The sequence below is a fragment of the Carassius auratus genome, unplaced genomic scaffold (genome assembly GCF_003368295.1).
Source record: "Carassius auratus strain Wakin unplaced genomic scaffold, ASM336829v1 scaf_tig00215912, whole genome shotgun sequence".
Classification (NCBI taxonomy): domain Eukaryota; kingdom Metazoa; phylum Chordata; class Actinopteri; order Cypriniformes; family Cyprinidae; genus Carassius; species Carassius auratus.
The window spans coordinates 1936356-1957500 of NW_020528306.1; the positions used below are offsets into that span (position 1 = coordinate 1936356).

At 35.1% G+C, this 21145-nt stretch overlaps 1 protein-coding gene across 2 annotated transcripts in view; it reads right to left on the minus strand.

Moving 5' to 3' along the window:
* Window positions 1-21145, minus strand: part of LOC113096327 (glutamate receptor ionotropic, delta-2-like) — a 148844-nt gene that overhangs the window by 12764 nt on the left and 114935 nt on the right. For both annotated transcript variants that reach the window (XM_026261680.1, XM_026261681.1), the window contains exon 12: window positions 9387-9553. In XM_026261680.1, the coding sequence (XP_026117465.1) occupies window positions 9387-9553 (167 nt within the window). The remainder of the gene's footprint in view (window positions 1-9386; window positions 9554-21145) is intronic.

Consider the following 21145-nt stretch of genomic DNA (forward strand, 5'->3'; position numbering starts at 1 on the left):
CATGTTTGTCTTCAGAGTCTCGGGAGAGACATGACAGTAGACATCTCAGAGGGGACCAGATTTTCCCTTGTTTGTTGAGAAGATAAGCCCACTGATGGCCATATGCTGAAAGAAAGTTCTGTTTTTTATTTTTAGTTTTTTAGCACGCTCACTAAACTTCTCTAGATAAGTTTTTGTAACTTGCCATTTTTACATAGAACACTTCAAATGTTTTTTTTTTTTTTTTTTTTTCAAAAACCCCATGAAAACAAATCACCTGATGAGCACGGTCTTCTTTCTTGCGTTAACATATTTGAACAAATATGTGACCCTGGACCACAAAACCACCAAGTCCCTGGGGTATATTTTTAGCAATAGCCAAAAAAATAAAAATAAAATAAATAACATTGTATGGGTCAAAATTATCAATTTTTATTTTATGCCAAAAAATCATTATAATATTCAGTAAAGATCATGTTCCATGAAGATATTTTGTAAATTTACTACAATAAATATATCAAAACCTAATTTTTGATATGTAATTTACATTGCGAAGAATTCATTTGGAAAACTTCAAGGCGATTTTCTCAGTATTTAGATTTTTTTTTTGCACCCTCAGATTCCAGATTTTCAGATAGTTGCATCTCGGCCAAATATTGTTATCTTCATAATAAATCATACATCAATGGAAAGTTTATTTATTCAGCTTTCAGATTATGTATAAATATCAATAATAAAAAAACTAAGTACACTTAAGACAGGTTTTGTGGTCCAGGTTCACATATTTACTTTGAAAAGCACTCATTATAAATGGAATTACAAAACATTTTTATTATATATATATATATATATATATATATATATATATATATATATATATATATATATATATATATATATATATATATATATATATATAATATATATAGTCTAATTACAACAACAAAGGGAATTTTTCCTTGGCATTAAAAAAGTGAAAAAACTCTGCACTAGCATAAAGATTAGCTTTATATGCTAACTATAAGCTAACAGAGAAATACATTTAAAATTTAGATTTCTTGGGGTATTCAAAAATGAGCTCTTTTAGCACATTAAAACGATTGCTTTCCCTTCTGGCTCACACAGAGAAAACAGCTTCACAAAAGCTTTGTCCAAATAAAAATGTGTTATCTGTTGCTTAGTTCCTTTCCTCGCAAAATAGAGTGGTGAATGGAGGGAAAGGTGAGTGAGGATGAGGAGAGAAGCGTTGTGCGTGCCAAACAAGTTGTGTTCGACTGACAGGCCAGGGCAACATGCAAACAACAGATTCATAGCCATAGCGCTGACCAGCCACGGCCCAGTGTGGTCTATGTTCAAGATCGGGGGCTAAACACAAACACTTGGCCATGTTAAAAGCCCAAGTCCAGATCAACCTGATTCTCCATGACGACTGGGGGATCTGGTAACTGCAACGAGCTTTTATTCAAGACCTCAGTATGACACTGAGCTTGATTCTCTGTCTCTCGGTGTGCCAGGTTGCAGTGGCGCTTCAAACTCATTTTTCTGTACTTCTGGCATAATGCGGGTGGGGATTTGTGGTTCTCTCCTCAGGTCTGTCTGTCATGTAGTCTCCTCGCTCGCCTCTCGGGCCCTGCGTGCTGATTCGAGTGTGGACTGCTGGAGCTGTTGCTATGGCAACCAGCTGCAGCAGAAATGATCAGGTTATTAGATGTCTCTGACTGCGGGGAGACACACTACTCGATAAGAGCTGAGAAAACACGGTGAGAAAAGGAACGAAAAGACAAAAGCAAGCAGTTTTTCTGTTTTGTTTTGGAAACGGAGGGAATTTCTTCTCGGCTTATCAATATGAACCAGAACATCTGAAGGCTGCAGACAAGTTTAAATATACAATTTTAATCTCTATATGCATTTTTTTATGCTCTTTATATATTTATATATATATAATATTTATATATTTATATATTTATATATTTATATATTTATATAAAAGACAAAAGCAAGCAGTTTTTCTGTTTTGTTTTGGAAACGGAGGGAATTTCTTCTCGGCTTATCAATATGAATCAGAACATCTGAAGGCTGCAGACAAGTTTAAATATACAATTTTAATCTCTATATGCATTTTTTTATGCTCTTTATATATTTAGCCTATTAGGGGCATGATGATACACAATAATGACGACTCTGTATGTACTTCGGTTTTGAAGTCACTGTTCGGTACAGCTGGGGAAGAAAATTAAATATATTATTATTATATTATCTAATAAATATATTACTAGATATTAGTGGTGTAATGGTACACGTATTCGGACCAAACCGTTTCGGAAGGCTACGGGTCTTGCTACACGCATGTGTACCGAACGAATAGGCCTACAGTTTTTTATTTTTATTTTATTTTACTATTTATTTTCCTCAGGAAATGTAAATAATAAATGGCGTTTTGACAGTCTTTAATGTGGCATGATATATCGTTGTATAAACGGGACGGTTCAGAAATGTGCTGGTATAATCCCTGAGCAGTCGCCATCAGCTCTGGTTCCTGTGTGTGAGCCGTGACGCGCCGCAGACTTGTGCAGAGCACGAGTGAATGCGATCATTCTTTCTTCTGTACTACTAGTTTTAACACGAATAAACATGACTGATCACCTCACGCCTCATGCAATCGCTTAATCAGTGTTTCAACCGAGGAAAGACATCAACTATACAGCATCGTAATAAAATGTCACGTTGCATTTAATTTACCTCAGCAAGTCATCAGTGTCCACAGCTCGTTAGTTCATCCGAGAAATTATATCTAGAGAGGAGCATTTCGCGAAAAATTGCACCATGTATGCTACTTATTATATTTTACTAAACCGGTTAGTCTTAATTATTTAATGTTCTTTATGTTTAAATTAATCTGTTATGAAAATGACAGCCATTGTGTAATTGAATATATTTTAACTAATAGCTGAGAAATTTTATTTATACATTATTTTAAAAACGGCATTATGTGCTATTTACATGTTTGCATACATTTTTTTTTTTTAAGTTGAGTGTTGGTCATCTATTTAAAAATAAATAGTAATTAAATTTACGTTTGGGCTAAGTTTTTTAGGCCTAATTGTAATTTTATAATTTAAAAGGGCTCCTGTAAATTGTATATACTGCAGTTTTTGCATTAACTTCTAGAACTAATTTTAAAGTGATGCTTCCACTTTAGTTTGTTGTTGAAATAGCAATTTATTTTAAAGACAAATTTCTCATGAATATTCTAGCATATTGGCTGTTTATTAGTAATTAAAAACCATACATCAATGTATTCTGCATGACTATATTCTAGATCCCTTAAAGGGGGGGGGGGGTGAAATGCTCGTTTTCACTCAATATCCTGTTAATCTTGAGTACCTATAGAGTAGTACTGCATCCTTCATAACTCCAAAAAGTCTTTAGTTTTATTATATTGCAAAGAGAAAGATAGTCGGTACCGATTTTTCCCGGAAAAACACGACCGGCTGGAGGCGTGACGTGTAGGCGGAGCTAAAGAATCACGAGCGCGAGTAGGCTTTTGCGTTGAGAGCGTTTGGAAACTGTGACATTACTGTGAGGAAAAAAACATCATCCAAAACAAACCATGGCTTACAGTCAGATTCAGCCGTTTATTTATGATCCAGAATCAGATCCAGAGGCTGAAACTGAACGAGAGCAGCAGCAGCAACGACTCGCTCCGAGCGGGGCTCGAACCCAGGTCTCTAATGCACTAACAAGGAGGCAGAGATATTTGAAGCAGTTTTACTCACTGCCTGCGGTTCCAACACACGATCGTGACCCTTTTTCGTTGGGCTTGCATCATCCTTAAGAAATAAACGATACGCAAATCCGTCGTCAAACTGGGCCTTGTTTGTAAAACAAGCATCTTCGAAATGCAAGGAACAAACACAAACACTTGCACAACTCTGTTGATGCTCTGTAAAAATTAACTCCATCCACTGATCCCTTAATGCTGTTTTTTCTTTGGTAATCTGTGCAGGGTTGTCTTGCCCTGGCAACCAAAAACACACTCCTTTTGTGACATTTCGTGACGCTCTCGCTCTGATCAGTGAATGTCTGTGCTCAGCCTCTCAGTGCTCTCCTATACAGGAGCGCGCGCTCTTCCGGCAGACGTGCCCTTAGGACCCATATAAGGAAATTCTGCTCCATCTAACGTCACACAGAGCCATACTCGAAAAAAACTTTCCAAAACTTGTGACAAACCGGAAGGAGTATTTTTGGAACAGAAATACTCCTTCAAACATACAACTTAATTTTTGAAACTTTGTCCATGTTTAGCATGGGAATCCAACTCTTTAACAGTGTAAAAATCTCAGTATGCATGAAATAGCATTTCACCCCCCCCCCCCCCCCTTAACCCAATGCATCATACCTAAACTTAAAAACTACCTTACTATTTCCTGAGAGAAAACTCATAGTTAATAGTGAATATGTGTTCTCTATTCTAAAGTGTTAAGTGTTTGTAAATATAACCATTTACACAGTGGCTGCCATAACTTTTTCTGATGACAGATTTATTTAAGCATACATTAAATAATCAAGACATCACCAACAGGTTAAGTAAAATATGATGAAATATAAGCTAATATAGTACATATATTTAATAAAATGCTCCTCTATTCATTTATCTAGAGAATTAACAAGCTGTGGATACTGAATGACTTGCCTGAGGTAAATTAAATGCTACAGTAAGACATCGTTTGCAAACATGAGATCTTTCATCATTTATGTTTATTTTGGGCTGTAACTAGTAGTAAAGTGGAAGAAGTGATAGTGTTACCTCGGCACTGCGCTGCCACTTGAACTGAAGCACTACAGCAATCAGTCGCGCTACATAAAATAGCATCAAATTTCCTGATAAAATGGACAGATTTGAAAGATGAGACTTTGTTTCTTATTGAAAGTAACAAAACACAGTGCTTATCGTGATTATTGGTGATTAAAATTGGTTAATAGGCTACAATATCCGTTGTGTAAACACGCGTAGCAAAACAAAAGACATATTGAACATTTTTCGGTACGAATATGTGTACTGTTACACCCCTAAAATCATTTGTGTTATAATGCCGATTACCACAACAGTTAGTTTCCACTTGTACCTTATTTTCTGTAAAAAAAAAAAAAAAAAAAAAAAAAAAATCTAGATTATATTAATGCACTTATAATGGAAGTGAACGGGCCAATATGTAAATCTGTAAATGTCAAAATATTTACTGTTTCAACAGTATAGCCACAAGACAAAAACAATACAATATTTTAGTGTGAAACAAATCCCTTGCTAACCTTTTCTTTGTAAAGTTATGTCCAATTTAGTTCCCATGATAACATAACATTATAATGCCTAAATTCTAAACAACTGTAAAAATTATGATTTGCCGAAAGTGATAGAAAAAAATTTAAACTCGCCCTTCGTTTTTACATCTCAAATAATACACAACTTGCAACAACAAAAAAATTATGTAAGTGCTTTTATATATTTCACATTTCTTCTTTTAAATCTTTCAAACATTGGCTTCATTTACTTCTATTGCAAGTACTTTGCCGTAACCTTTTTATTTATTTATTTATTTTTTTAACGAGGGGAGTTGAAATTATTTTTGCGGTAATCAACATTATGCTACAAAAGTTGTCAATTAAGCTTAACTGGTACTGAACAAAGAATATTCCTTTAAGCTTAGAGAAAATTCCCTTTAATGAGTCGATAATTACGATAATTAAATGTGTAATAGTATGGGATATGGGATGTGTTCAATTCTCCTGGCTCTCTTCATTTTGAACGGCTTAAGTGGTAGAAATCTACAGTGTTAATATTATATTTATTTACTAAGCTCAGCACTTTCAATGGCAGAATTGTAATGCAGCTCTGTTCTAATGATTTCTATCAGCTGGACAATGAGTCCAAAATGTCATGTGTTCCCAGCACCATTTGCCAAGGGACTGACTTTGTGTAAACAGGCGACATGTGGCCATAACTAGGCAGACATGGGTATCTGCCCTGAGGAGTATGAGCAAGCTCACATCTGTCCTGGAAACTGACTGGCACTGTGGGCTGCAAATGTCAGGTATAAGTAGTGATCATTCTAGAGTGTGCCATTTTTAATAGGGTAATTGGTCTTCACTCCTCTAATAACCCTGCTGATCAAAACAACAAGATGCAACTAGATTTTTTTTTTTACACCTTATGAAGGACATATGAGTGGTGGTTGCCTGCACAAAATGTACTGCAATGACAGCAAGATGTTGGGTATGGTTGCCATGCAGTTATGTTATTCCTAAAATATTCTAAGTGGTCTTAAGCATATTGCTATGTCAATGCTATATGGTGGTTGCTAGGAAGTTACTAGGTGCTTGTGAATGGGTCCAAAACAAAACAGTCTAAATCAAAATCTTTACATTTGACATATCAAATACAACCGGAAAGAGAGCACTCTCCTTACTCAAAACCCTAAGCCTACATTCAAAACGCCCCAAATACCCCCTTCTTTTCCCCAAAATACCACTTTATTTCACATCCTTTATCTCTCTTTCTCTCACGACCAATAATGTGTAATTTAGAACTCAACCTAAGAAATAATGATTTTGCAATTACCCATACATGCCAGATTGTAAACCACTTGTCCTCAATAAACAATAAACCCCCTGATATTTTTGGATTGGTAGCAGACTACATCAATACATTTAAACACAAAAACACATTTGAGAACAATGTATGCACAGTTGCACACAGACCGGTTGTGGCTGGCGATTTTCAAGAAGGGGAAAACAAAGACATCATTTATCAAATGGCAAAACATTACTCTCAAAAGCTGCTTCTCAAAATACCAGCAAAAAAAATTACTTAAAAATATCTGAACAAGGTCAGAAATGTGTTTCAACAATATTTACAAATAGAAATATGCAAGAAGAAACAATAAACAAAACATAAATGCTAAACTAAAAGTGTTACTACTTCTAGCACACTTCTCCCTCTTCTCCCTTTTCCTTTTCATCCCTAAGCAAAAAATACACTGCTCAAAAATACATTGTCTGAAATGCCATATGAATTTTTCAACCCGATCTCACGGCAATTCGTACATTTTTCACAAGGTGGCTTATTCGTGCAAATTCATACGACCATACTCGTTCAAATTCAAACGATTATTGCCAAAGCATACGTATTTTACGAGTTTCACAATTCGTATGAATTTGTACAAATGACCTACACCTAACCCCGCCCCTAACCCTAACCGTCACTGGGGTTTAGACAAATCGTATAAAATCGTACGAGTGAGGTTGTACAAATTCGTACGAATAAGGCACCTCGTAAAATATGTACGAATTGGCCGTGAGATAGCATTGAAATTTTAAATCTGCATTATATTGGAAAAAATTGGCACTGTAAAAATGTTCTGTTAAATATATTGATATATTTTTGAAAATAATTAATTAACCATTATAGAATGACTGGGGCAATTTTGCAATTTTACCCCCACTCTTGTTTCTGGCACATAAGGATGGTTTACATATATATAGGATTATATATATAGTATATGTAAAAACGTGATTCAGGGGGATATTCATGCAGATCGCATGATATATACAATTTTTTTCTTACTTCAATGTAAATGTTTAGAGTATTATAAGTAATTTATACACAGATTACTCACATACAGATAGTTTGACAGGTTGTCATAGTTGTTATGAGATTTCAGATGCTTCTGTGCAGTATCCTGACTAAAACGCATGCATTTAGTCCCATGCAAACAACTTATGAAGATTATGATCTGTGGTTTGGAATGTTAAAAGCTCTTTAAAATCGACATAATTTTACAGAGAACAATTTTACCTAGAGGACAATGTAAGTGATTATGATGCACTTTCACTACAGTACAGTTTCTAGTCATATTCCTTTTGATACCTTATTATAATTCAAGTGTTTAGTCAAGTTTTCCTCTCTTTCTCTTGCCTTCATGGGCTATTTTACTCATGCACTATGGCAGCTGTGTTAAGTTTTTGCACTAGCATGTTCTTTCTTTAGACTCCTGGTGACGAGTAAACGCAGAGCATGTATCGACTCTTAAACCAACAATGGGACCATCACTCCATGCTATCATATTTTTCTCATTTTATCATTATACTGGTATTTCAATAAAGCGATTTCACTTAGAGTGAGCGATTTAACATGGCAAACACTTAAAGAATTGAGCTCAACTGACTGGCTAAATTTGAAAGCCTTTTACAAAACACTCTCATATAATTCTGCTGTGCAATTTCCTTTCCATTGTTTCAGAAACCACAGGAAAACATTTTAAATTGTTGTTTTAATTTTAAAGTTGATGGCTGTCCAAGATGGCCGTCACAATAATGACGGTGTAAAATTAAACGTGCATGTCAATCAATAGCCTGTTTACGTTAATAAGCTTTAATGGATTTCAGGCAACACACTGCTCAGCACATAGACAAAAAGACATCAAAATAAATTGTGAGGCCCAACAGGGAAGTGTTTTTTAAAGCACAGATGCAAGACCTATCATGAATTAATTTTGGCAGGGGAGACCATGGATAGCTGTAACACATTTTACATGGACATCTGCAAAAAAAGTTTTTATGTGCAATTTATCTCAATATTTGTAAATAAATATAAATTGGGTGGATTTTAACACTAACAGAAAAGACGGACTTCAAACATAATTTTATGTCTTGCATATGCATTTATTTTAAACAAATTTACTTTAATATATTTATATTTATATAAAAAATTAAAATGTACTGAAAATACGGCACCTTTCCCCCAAATCCACCCCATTTCATTTGAAACATTTTAGATCATAAAGGTAAAAAAAGAAATTAAATTAAAAATGAATTCTTAAATAAAAAGTTTATTTATAAACCAACAAACTAGTTGAATAATATTAATGAACAAATATAAAACATGTTGGCGTACATTTTATTTTTTACTTTTTGTCTTTGTAGGTCCAATAGAAGTACAGAAAGAAAGAAAGAAAAATAAATACTACTAACTCATGTCAGCTCAGACATGATATTTCTAGATTTTTCCTTACATTACATATTTTTTTAAGTGTTTTATTTCAAATCACTATTATTATTATTTTTTTTTTGTAATGTACTTTATTTTTTTTTTTACTTTCAACTTCTAAGAGTATGACTCATGTATAATAGTGATTTCATCCCTGCACCTACTTTCTAAGCAGTCAAAATGACTGTTACAATTCAGCCCGTGTTACATCCATTCCCATCCTCCCATATTTGAGAAATTGATTTTAAATCACAAACTCAGACTTTAAATGGAAAATTCCTTTGGAAAATCACTTCTTGTATAACAGCAGGGCCCCAGAGACGACTGGCTATATGTGTATAATAAAAGTCTCATCATACAGTACCTCTGAGAGAAGATGTCCCTGTAGGGACTGCCATGCTGCATCGCGATGCCGTAGCCCCTGTCAGCCACATTGTTGCTCACGGTGTAGAGCGAGCAGTCCTCATCATTAATGGCCACATACTCCAGCACAGCTGCATCCCACACAAATGCAAAACGGCCGTACTTCACCTAAGAGGGTGATAAAAAAAGACACAAAAGCACAGGAGAGTTATGAGAGAAGCGATTGAAATCACGCTCAAAGTAAAACAGAGAGGCACCTGAGGACGAATTAAAAAACCAAATCAGGTGGGAACAAACTGTCCATAAATAATGCGACCAGGTGCCGGACGTATTAGCAAAAGTGGCAAGTCCACATAAACCTGCACTGCTGAAAAACAATCACGCTTGAATTAAATGACATCCCATAAGGCTCTTGCTATTCTTCTACCATTAATCGTTTCTTAATTATGGATGAGAAGTGATGCACAAGGACGTTTTACATCTTCAGACTTTGTCTGTTTCTCAATCTGACTTCTACCAAAACAAGGTTAGCAGAAATGACCCTATCTACAATATAGATCTCTAAATAATTGCAATATTTCCTCTTTGAGTGAAAAATGAAAATTTCAACAGCTAGAGACTTTCATCTTAAGCCCTATGAAAGAATTTAATTCTAAAAAAGTCCTATGTTTATTCACAAAGGTATCCTTGAACAAGTCAAGTGAAAGATGGCCTCTTTCCTCTGAGAGAACATTTCAAGGTTACAAAAGCCTTGCATAAAAAAAAATCAATGTGCTTTTAATGAAAACCAGAGAGCTTTCTTCTTTTTTCAGCTCAAGTCAATCTGCAGTTCAACATCCAAGGATATGTTTCCTAGCTACCTCATTCTCAGATGAGGTAAACTGTCCATGTAAAATATGCACGTGATTATTTTGGTGGTAGACATGTCTGACTTTTTAGGCAGAATCATTTTAATAGCCTGCTCCTGAAATTTTCAGGCATTTCAAAACAGTCTGCAACAGGACAGAGCTAGATCAGAGAGACTGTCTTCAGGGAAAATCACTATTAAATGAGTAAACATCTTATTTACTCTGAACGGCTTACCAGACATAGCGTGTAACCACAGGTCAGTCTGCTAAAGCACTGAAATGGGCTTTGAGTGGCTCCTGGCTTCAGAAAACACTGAGAGCTTATTTTGATAAGAGCAGCAGTCATTTCACAGCAACGAATGCAGATGCAGCTTCACTGCTTACAGATATGAAGCTGCACTGCAGGCTTCAACCAATAACTTTCCCCATCATTCGGAATCCCTTCTAAAATGTTCAATTTGCTTGGGTACCTATTACAAATTTTCAGTAATATTCATATTAATAATAATGTGTACATATTAAGAAATGTATGATGCTCGCAAAAAAAACAAAAAAACAAAAAACAAACAAACAACAACAAAAAAAATAAACATTTACTGATATGGCTAGCACCCATTTACCTGCTTTTTAGGAAATCAAAACTGGCTGTATGACACATCACCTAATTAATATTCATGAGCCATGCTGTAATCTTTTTAATGCATGAAATATCAGTACTTTATCACCTATTGGCCAATATTAGAGATATACATATATTATTTTTGGTTTCAGTTGATATTGGATATTTAACTGTAAAATAATTTCCCCAATTTGCCACCATCTAACATTTATTTTATAAAAACACTTATAATGTGATGCATAAATTCCCCTGAAGAAAATACTATTGAATTTAAAACCATAAAAATATTCATTTAAAAAATAATTTAAATATCTTACAGAATAAACGTAGATTTTAACAGATGATTATGTCAATACTGGCTGGATCTTAAATCACATTTTTTTAATGATCCATGATATATAAGTACTATACGAACTATTGGTAGATCATTTTTAATAATTAATTAATAATAATTAATATTTATTTATTTATTTATTAGTATTGGTTGATATTGTATATTTAATTAAATGAAAATAATGATTAAAAAATCGATTAAATATCTTACTGAATGATCATGAAGATGTTGATAGATTCTTATGTCAATAATAAATAAATAAAAATGAATAATAATTATTGAAAATGTGTGTACTCTGTATGCTACATCTCTGTAAGTGTGTGCATTTTTCTTTTATGCTTTTTCACAGACACAGACAGACAATGTCAGAACATTACATTTAGAAGCTGAATGAAGATTGTTCTGTTATACCGGAGGCCTTTTCTATTGATTCTAATTCAATTGAACTCAGACAGCAGAGGAAAAATTGCCTGTGGCATAATTGCAGTTGGTAAAATTGCCACAACTGCATTATAATGGGCACGTGTCACAAAAGGTGAGAGAAAGATAAAAAACTTCTTGACACAAATCACATTAAACCCCTTTCGAGTCGATTAACGCATATATGCGTTTTGAGTCATTTTCACCTGATAACCCTGAAAAGAACTTAAATTACACTCTCAGTTTTAATCGTACAGATAAGAGCAATACATCTATCGAATCTGTAAAGGGTCTAGTTTTTTTTGGATACAGACATAATACCAAAAAAACCTTTGTGCACTTATAAAATAAAGATAACAAACAAGGTGCGCTGTCTACAGTCTTTGTCTCCGCTGATCGTCATGTACAAACATTTCATTAAAATGAACTGTAACTCCGTGAATATTCAACGAAGAGACATGAGAGAGATATCTATAGAAAGCTTGACATGTCTACTTTAAAACTAAACAAGTGCTGCCGAAAACAGATATTCTGAGATAAAGTAATCCATATGAAAACAACGCAATGTCTGTTTTTCATATCTCCGCTCATTATATCTAATGTGACCACGCCCCCGCGCTGAACGCGCTATTCAGATTCAAACTGAAGCGCGCGGCTTGAAAACGCCCACACAGAAGAAAAAGCAGCCAGACTATTCTTCAAGTTTTTATTTTATTTTACTGTTTGTTTCGCGATGAGAGGAATAAGACATAATTCACCCCAAAAAGATGTGATGTGGTTGAGGATTTGAGAAATGGATTTCCTCAGAAAAAAGAACGAAACGCTTTATTCAGCAGAGATCATAAACATGAGTAAGTCTCTTTTTATTTATTTGTACTAGTTTTCACATAACGTGAAACTGAAAAAAGCACAAATGTCAGGGCATGACAAAACTTCTCAAGGCCCCAAAAATACCCTTAGACTCCAGAGGGTTAAAGACAGGAAAGTAAAGCATGTCTAGGAGTCCTGCAACACTGCAGCCCTAGCACTTAAAGGGGTTGTGCTTTTAATTGTGCCAAGCCAATTATTTCAGGTCATTTTCTCTAAAACAAACAATGCTCAGTGCATCCTAATCAGTACAAAGCACATGCCCTCATTACATATTTCATAGTCATCCATACATATTCAACGTTTCCTCCAAACAACAGGGCACTGAGTTAAAGTAAAAGGAACACATTGGATGCGACTGTACTGGAAATGTGGTTCTCACAATGCTCTCATGGTTTCAATGGCTTGGGAAAATGACAACACTGTATAAAAACAGCAGGACTCCTCTGATGTTTGGTGAGATGTAAACCCTATAGTATGGAATGAATCAAAGCTTTTATGAAATCAATAACTTCCAAAAGGACACAGCTGCATATTTTGATGAGGTACAGAGGTTGTTTTTTCTTTCTTTTTTTTTTTTTTTTAAAAAACCTAGTTCATTCGAAGCTATCCAAGGTGAATCATGTACACACTAATACTGTTACACATTTATTGCTGACACATATTTAATTTGAAAAGAACAGCTCAGAGAAATATAATATCTTCCCCAGAACAGCAGTAACAGGGAATGATAAAGGATATATAGATATTGCTCCACCATTATCTAAGGCATGATACATATTTCCTAAAATGCAGCATAGTTTTATTTCTTTCGCCCACATTTGTTAATTAAGGTGTAAGTGCAGTAGGGTTATTTCAGTTATTTTCCAAGTGAGTTTCCAGCCACATACATGTATTTTTTATATGAACAGATCACATTAAAATACTACTTAGAAAAACCAAGATGTGGATACAATATGTGCATAAAAACGTTTCTATGCAGTAAGACAACATGTGCATAAACAACGATGGAAAGTTGATGGATTTACTGAAATTCCTAGATGCATGTCAAAAAAATTACATGATCAGCTATATATATATATATTTAAACAAATTTCCCTGGAAGTTATGATCTTGTTTTCCTAAGCATTTTGCATGGAAATGGTGCCTTATTCACAACTTTTTGTTGTTGTTACAATATTCATCATTAAATTCACAACATGGATGAAAACATACTCTTTCATTTGTACCATTCATCTAACTGGTTTTGAGTTGCAGGGAGAATATGTTGGACTTGTGAGCTCAAGATGAAATATAAATGGTCATGTTCCTATTCAAAACATTAAGAGAACAATTTTTATATTTTATTTATTCTAAAAGAAGGAGAAAAACATATTTATTCTCCATCTTAGTTCTTAGTTTAAAACCCCTTTCTCAGGTTCTAACTCAGAAAGCTCAAAAGCACAAGAAGCTTCAGACACCGTGCTCTAGAGAACCTGAGGAAGTGTGGAGAGAGGCCTGCTTCATTTGATGAAGGAGGACATTCCTGCTGAGTGATCATCTCCCAGGACAACATTACTGAGAGCCAATCAGCTTTGTCCTCAGCTTTCCTGCTGAGACTTCTTCAAAAGGCCAGGGCTCAAGGTCCCAGAGGCCATCTTGCCAGCCGCAAGACTTTATACAGAACAGTCTGACCTCCATTAAGGTCGGCTTCATACTGTTTCGAGAATTGTTCAGCAGCGATAAAGTGGGCTCTCTTTCTTTTCTATCCAAAGCACTTTTTCATTACATCAATTTATGTTCAAAAGATCCATGTACTTTCAGATTATTTTTAACCCATGATTACAGCCTTTACCAAAAAAGGCATGCATTTTCAAACAGATCTAAAATAAAAATGTTTGTATAATTGCTACTTGCTTTAAATGATATTGCTTATGAAAAAAAGCAGGCAAAATTCATCAATTCAGACTTTAACAGAGCTGAGCCCCTATCACAAGAAAAAATCATGAGGATAAAAAATGTAATTTATACTTTAAATTATACTTTGCCTTCCTTTAGAGATGCTAAGTGGTTTGCAGTCATTTTGCAGGTCTACTTCAACCAATCTGCTGCTTAAAAAGACAGTTCACAAAAAAAAAAAAAAAAAAAAAAAAAAAAAATTGTTATCATTTAAAGAAGAATGTTGAATCTGATTTTGCATATTGAATACATAATATTCATATAATTAATTAGGGATACACCAATCCGAAGCTCAGTATCGGTATTGGTTCCGATTTTGCCATTTTCTGCCGTATCGGTCAGACAAGACCGATCCAAATCTAATATTGTGCAAATACTATTCTGTGTTACAGTTATTTAATTCAAATGTAAATGTTAATCCCCATGAAAGGCATTATAAAGCACCATAAAGTTTCTGTGCATTATATCCCAAATGCTCTGAAGCAGTTCCATAGTTTAATTTGAGCTAGAGATGATTATTTAAGTCAAGTTCATGTAGACTCTTCTCTCCGCTGCGGCTCTCTGTCATCCTCCATCGCACCTTGTCTCGTTCGGTTATGACAATCAATACGATAAAAGTCTCTCCAAAAGGATTACATTTTCCTATTATTATAATTGATCTGTAGATAAATATCAGTGGTTTTGCATGAAATGAGTTTTTCTTGCTGGAGTTTAGTGTTGTTTCTGAATCATTTTACTTTCCTACCGGGTGTTTGTTAGATCTTTATTTAACCGTTGATTTATCTGCCAACCTAATGGGATTTTTGTCATAGATAATGATTATATATTTTTTTCATTTGCTATTTTTCTTTACAATGAAGATAACACACACAAATCACGATCAGGCCAACACACAGAAGTATAGAAATGCTATACTGATTAAAACAACAACAACAAAAACTGTGCTAGTGTCGGATCAGTATCGACCGATACTCAGAATTTTTTGTAATTGGACTGGTTCTGAAAAATAGTATCGTTGCATCCCTATAATTAATACATACAATCTATCATTTTATCTCTCTCTTCTATATATTTCTACAGTATGTATCATGAAGTGATACAAAACAAAACAAGGTTTTTTATTCAAAAGGGAACTGTGCCAATAAGACAAAATAAATGTCCAAATCTGAATGCAGTAGAGAACCAGTCAAATTAATTTTATATACAGAGAGAATTGATGAGTTTCATTAATTAGCAGTTTTTGAAATGACAGCTGACCAACGCTCTTCACATGCTCTTACAAAGGGTACACTGGAAGCTTGCACCCATGTGGACTGTGCGCAAATGGGCACTCGATGGAGACAACATGGAGAGACATCAATATGTGACAACTTCCTTTCCCACTTTTCCTCTCCTCTCTAATTGGCTTTGAGCTGTCATTAGTACTCTCTATCCTACAGAAAATGAAGGAAAAGCAATTAATAGTCCATCACAGACCATATGCAAAAGGACGTACCTTCCCAAAGACAGGATCTATAAGGGAGAGAGGAATAATTAGGCACAGATGTTTGAGAAACAGTCCAGGACAGCTCACTGAGCTAGAACTGAAATACTGTTGCTAATGGGATATGGCATGAATCTTTATTTTTTCACTCATCTTTTTCAATCTGTTGTTTTGCAGTATTACAAATATAATTTGAAGAATAATGGGGATATTTTTAAATATTCTGGCTTTAAAGACAGTCTCTGTAGGTTGAATTGATCTTGCTTTGCAAACCAAACCCAGCTTGTAAGATCACCTGATGCCCCTTATTATTTCTTAAAGAGATAGTTCACCCAAAACTAAACTTCCAGCATCATTTATTCACCTTCATGTAATTTCCAATCTGTATTAGGTTATTTTATATTTGTAGGACATAAAATAAGATATTCTGAAGAACCTTTTTGTTGACAAAAACTATATAAATAACACAAGGATAAATAACAGTTTTTATTATTTTTTTAATAAACTATCCCTTTACAATTAAAATTATTACATATTTGATCATTCCAGAATGTAGGAAGCAGCTTTCAGTGTAACAGCTTCCCATATTTTTCCTTAACGTAAAAAAAACCTCATAATGTCAAAGTCACAGCTGTAACATTTTGCAGTCATATACTTGTCAATTTCCCATAATGCTCAAACATGAAAATGGCAAACAGCAGCGTGCTCAGCAGGGAGTGAACATTTGAGAGAGTATATGACGAGTAGGCTATTGATTGCTAAAATAGATGAATTATGCCTCTGACATTTTGTGGGAGTGGTGAACCAAAGAAAAAAAACTGTTATTCTCATGTTGTATTTTCATTTCTTAAAAGAAAAGCATTGACTCTCATAGAAAACTGATCTCCTTTGGAAAAAATGATGATAATAATAATAATAATAATAATAAAAAGATGCATGAAGGCCTATTTTTAGCCAGGGCTGGTAGGAGAGCTGGTTCGTTGACAGGAGTCACCCACGTTGAATCCGACCAGTATTGTGTGCCAAATCTCATCAATGTCACCCAACTCCCGTTCCATTTAACATTGGTTTCACTCTGCCTTCCTTTCCTGACTGTATTGACTAATCGATCAGTTTTGACACTAGTCTGTCTGTTCGGTTAGTGTCGACTAGCTGTGGATCAAATGACTTAATTTGAGCTTGTTTGATACGTGGTGACAATAAGAGGAAACCAGTTCATACACAAAAGTCTCCAAGTGTTATCTGTGTGACATTAGTTTTGTTTAAACTGTAATGGCAAAATATCTCTGGAAATGCAAACTAAAGACATCTGAGATAATAAAGTACTAACCAAAACTCTTTCCATCAACTCTCAAATTACTCAAACATTGCTCAGTGGCTGACAGGAAGTGTATAAGGGAGACTGTTTTACACGGTTAATGACAATGGAAGCAATAAAAATCTTCCAATATTCACTTTCATTTCTCATCAACATCAATTCATTTCTCTTTACTCACATTTGTGTCAACAGAGCACTGACAAGAAGGTCGTTTGCATAAAGCTGTTTACATTCTGGGAAGGTTGGGCAAAATGGCTAGTCTATATTGAGCAATTTACATTTTAGATAAAATACTGCCAAATACTGCTCTGCCAACAAAAGTAATTCCAAACAAAGACACACTTAAATAAACCATCGACTGAATGAATCAGTGTGCTCTGAACAAATTATACGAGTGTATGATTCAATGACTCCTTCATTAGGACAGTCAATTGTCATCACCTGCAGGGGCAACAATGTAACTGTAGAAAAAAAAGAAAAAGCACTAAAAAGTAGACAGACTGATAGTTTGTGAAAGTCCCACGGCTTTCAATTTTCTGCCTTCTTTAAACACTGCTTGAATGTTTTCATACAGAACTAAAATATACGGTAATGGTTAATTTAACATTGAATTCGAGGCTATGTATAAACTGAACTGTGCTTTTGATCATTTACTCTAATACATCAGAGTCAGAAATAGCATTCAAAAGAAAAGAAAAGAAGGTCTGTGCATATCCTTTTGAGCTTCCCACACAAAGGGCAAAATATAAAGTAACTAAGACAGCCATGAGACTGCAAGCTTAGCCTCAGAAAATGTAGAGATGGATCTTAAAGAAAGTTATCTAACCTCTCTGCAACAACTATTCTCTTCTCTTCATAAAAAAAAAAATATATATATATATATATATATATATATATATATTTTTGGAAATACATGAGGGTGAGTACATGACATAATTTACATTTTTGGTCATATTATTGCTTTAACTCCTTGCAAAAACCAGTCAAAGACAAGAGGGAGCAGGAAGTGAGTGAGATCAAGCTAGGTTTTAAGTCGGGTCGCCCTCCACCATGCCACACACCTGAGCTTTCCTTGCCACAGGTCATTTTTTGTTGCTGAAAGGTTACCATCCTAATCAAGAAAGTAACGGTCCTCCTACTCTTCTTAAAATTCTCTTAGTCTATTTGTGATGACATGGATCAGTGGATGCATCTTGTCCACAGAGCAGGAAAATACACGCTTCACTAAATCACTGCAAAGATGCGCGAAAAAGCTGTCAAAGGACCCTAGCACAGACATTCTGACATATTATAGCACTCACAGATATGAGTGCACACATGCACGTCTTTGCACGCGTCCATGATCACACACCCTGCTGTATATTCAGAGTGCTCCCCATCGCTCATGTGGCTGTCATCTGCAGCGTGCCATCTCTGGTCCTCCTCACAGTTGCGACATGCACACTTCATGAAGCCCCTGTCCTATACATCAGGAGCACCTGTGATGTGACATTTTGTGCTTTCTACTCATGCTGAGATGACAAACATATAGAGCTCCAGCAAGCCTGTCCTCTCGCAACTGACAGCACACTTTCTTCCGACTTCAGAATAATTTAAGGTCACACATTCTGGCTCCAAAACACAGGGAACTTCCTCCATAGGCAGTGTTTTAAAGCATTACAGACACACTCCAAATGCGAAGGCTGTTAGCATGTCATTAAGTTTAAGGTGTGATCACATTAGCCAAATGTCACAATTTGTGCAAAAAGAAGCTCCATTGTATTTTGACATTGGTGTGTACAGTGATGCATAAAGAACAGCTCACACAGAAGTCACTTTCAAACTAGGGGTGTGCACAAATAGTCAAATATTTAAATATTCAATCTGTAATTATTATTTAAAAAAAAAAAAAAAAAAAAAAACATGATTCAAATTTTACTACGTTTTGCTTTGCTGGCTGTAAATGGATGGGAGGCCATGATAAATCCTAAGCACGCAAACTAAAAGTCAGGATGGCTCTGTGGAGCGTGTTAACAAGTTGATTGTATTTGATCACAGAATGTCGTCATCTGCCTCGCAAAGTTTGGAATTACTTTGATCAAAACAATCTTATTAAAGGATCTTACAAAATGGAATTACTTTTGATAATATCACCCCCACAATGAGAAATCACATGAAGTCCAAACAGCAGTCAAGTGAGGAAAGACAGCTGTTCGTCACTGCAGGTATGCACATCTGCAGCCCGAGTGAGTCGAGAAGAGAGCTTATCTTATAGCTAAATGATCTTGAGACGTGTGCTTCCTTTAAATTTCCTTTAGGGTGAGTGCTTTAAGAACAGAAAACACATAGCGCTGTAAGAAACTTTGCTTTGCACACCGTTATCTTTGTGTCTCTAGAACATCTGTGTCAAAGCATTCTTATTGAGGAGCCAACTTTCACCCGAGCATGTGGATATTATTGTTTTTACTCAACATTAACATTATAAACAGGCCTACTCAAGTGTACAGTATGTAGGTTCTATACTGTAATTGACACTGTCTGCTTTATTTTTCCTGTTGTACTGCAGCTTAACATTTGTAATTATTATTTTTTTTTACACATTTTCAACTAAAAGAAAACCTTTAGATACTGTATAATGTAACATTCTTGTAGAACTGTTATGTAGAATGCCTCATCATAAGCTTGTTCTCATTTAGGTAAACAAATAATATTTGAATACTATATATATATATATATATATATATATATATATATATATATTTAAATAAGCTTAATTTTTATTCAAATTCCTATTAATTTCTATAATTTAAAGCCAAATTACATAAAGCAATGTGCATCCTCCATGTAATGCATTACAAGAAGTTATATGTGCAATAATTTCATTCTTACTAGGCTAGATTTTTAGCTTAGCAGCATGCCATCAAACATCATTGGAACAGAGCTCTGGAGATTGTGAAGGAATAACTCCTGTTTGAGGTATCTGATCTCATAAAAACTGAATTAAACAACTCTAAATCATGAAGTGCATAAGCGTGTTGTGCAGGTAACTCAAGTCATAGAATTGAAAAAATGAGATCCGACCGGTACTTACAATGACAGAAAAAAGCAATAAGGTGCGTAACACACCAACATTCACAATATGATACAGGGGGAAAAGGTTTCTCAGAGTCATTTGCGATTCAAGCCATGACATTACTGTCATTTTTTTCATAACCACTGATACAAGAATACTCACGTTTTCTAGGTGGTGACAAATGGCTTATGGGTTTTTATGTGCATGCGAGTCTGGAAGAGTCTCAAGTAGTATTTCTATGAATAGCTGAGGTCATTCTCTATGAGCTGGCAAGAAAGAAATATTTAGGACCACTACCCCTTTTCCGCCTCTCCTTTCTCGACCTGTGATGTATTATTTTCTTTGCTTTCCAAAAGTCCATTAAGGCCTGGCGGTGGGCCATCTTGTCTCCCGCTGACAAAGATAAAGATGTGGTGGAGGGGTGCAGGGACGAACAGAATGAGAATGAGCGGGGCATCGCTAGAGTTTACCTCAAAAAATACACACACATTCTCACCACTTGCTCTGCAAACACGTTTGCCGCTTCTGACACTTAGATAATGCCTCTCCTTTCATTTAATTCATCTACGATTCAATCATTTAATTTTGTCTCCTAAAAACAAACCGAATAGATGGAGGGGCCATTCTCCTTCTCAAGTCTCTGCAGGAATACAGAAGTGAAATTTAATGATCCAATTTGGGTCATCTTGCTGGCAGACCGGAGGGTTGTTGAGTTTGAGATTAAACTCATCCTTTAGAGGCTGTTTGTCTTTTGCCTTTTCTCACACTGATGTTTCTACCTGCAGATTTATGCCCTCTGCATTAGTAACGTTTCCACCATTTTTTTTTTGCTGTGTGGAAGTGCTGCTGTGTGGGCTTCTAAGTCCATTTCCCTAGTAATA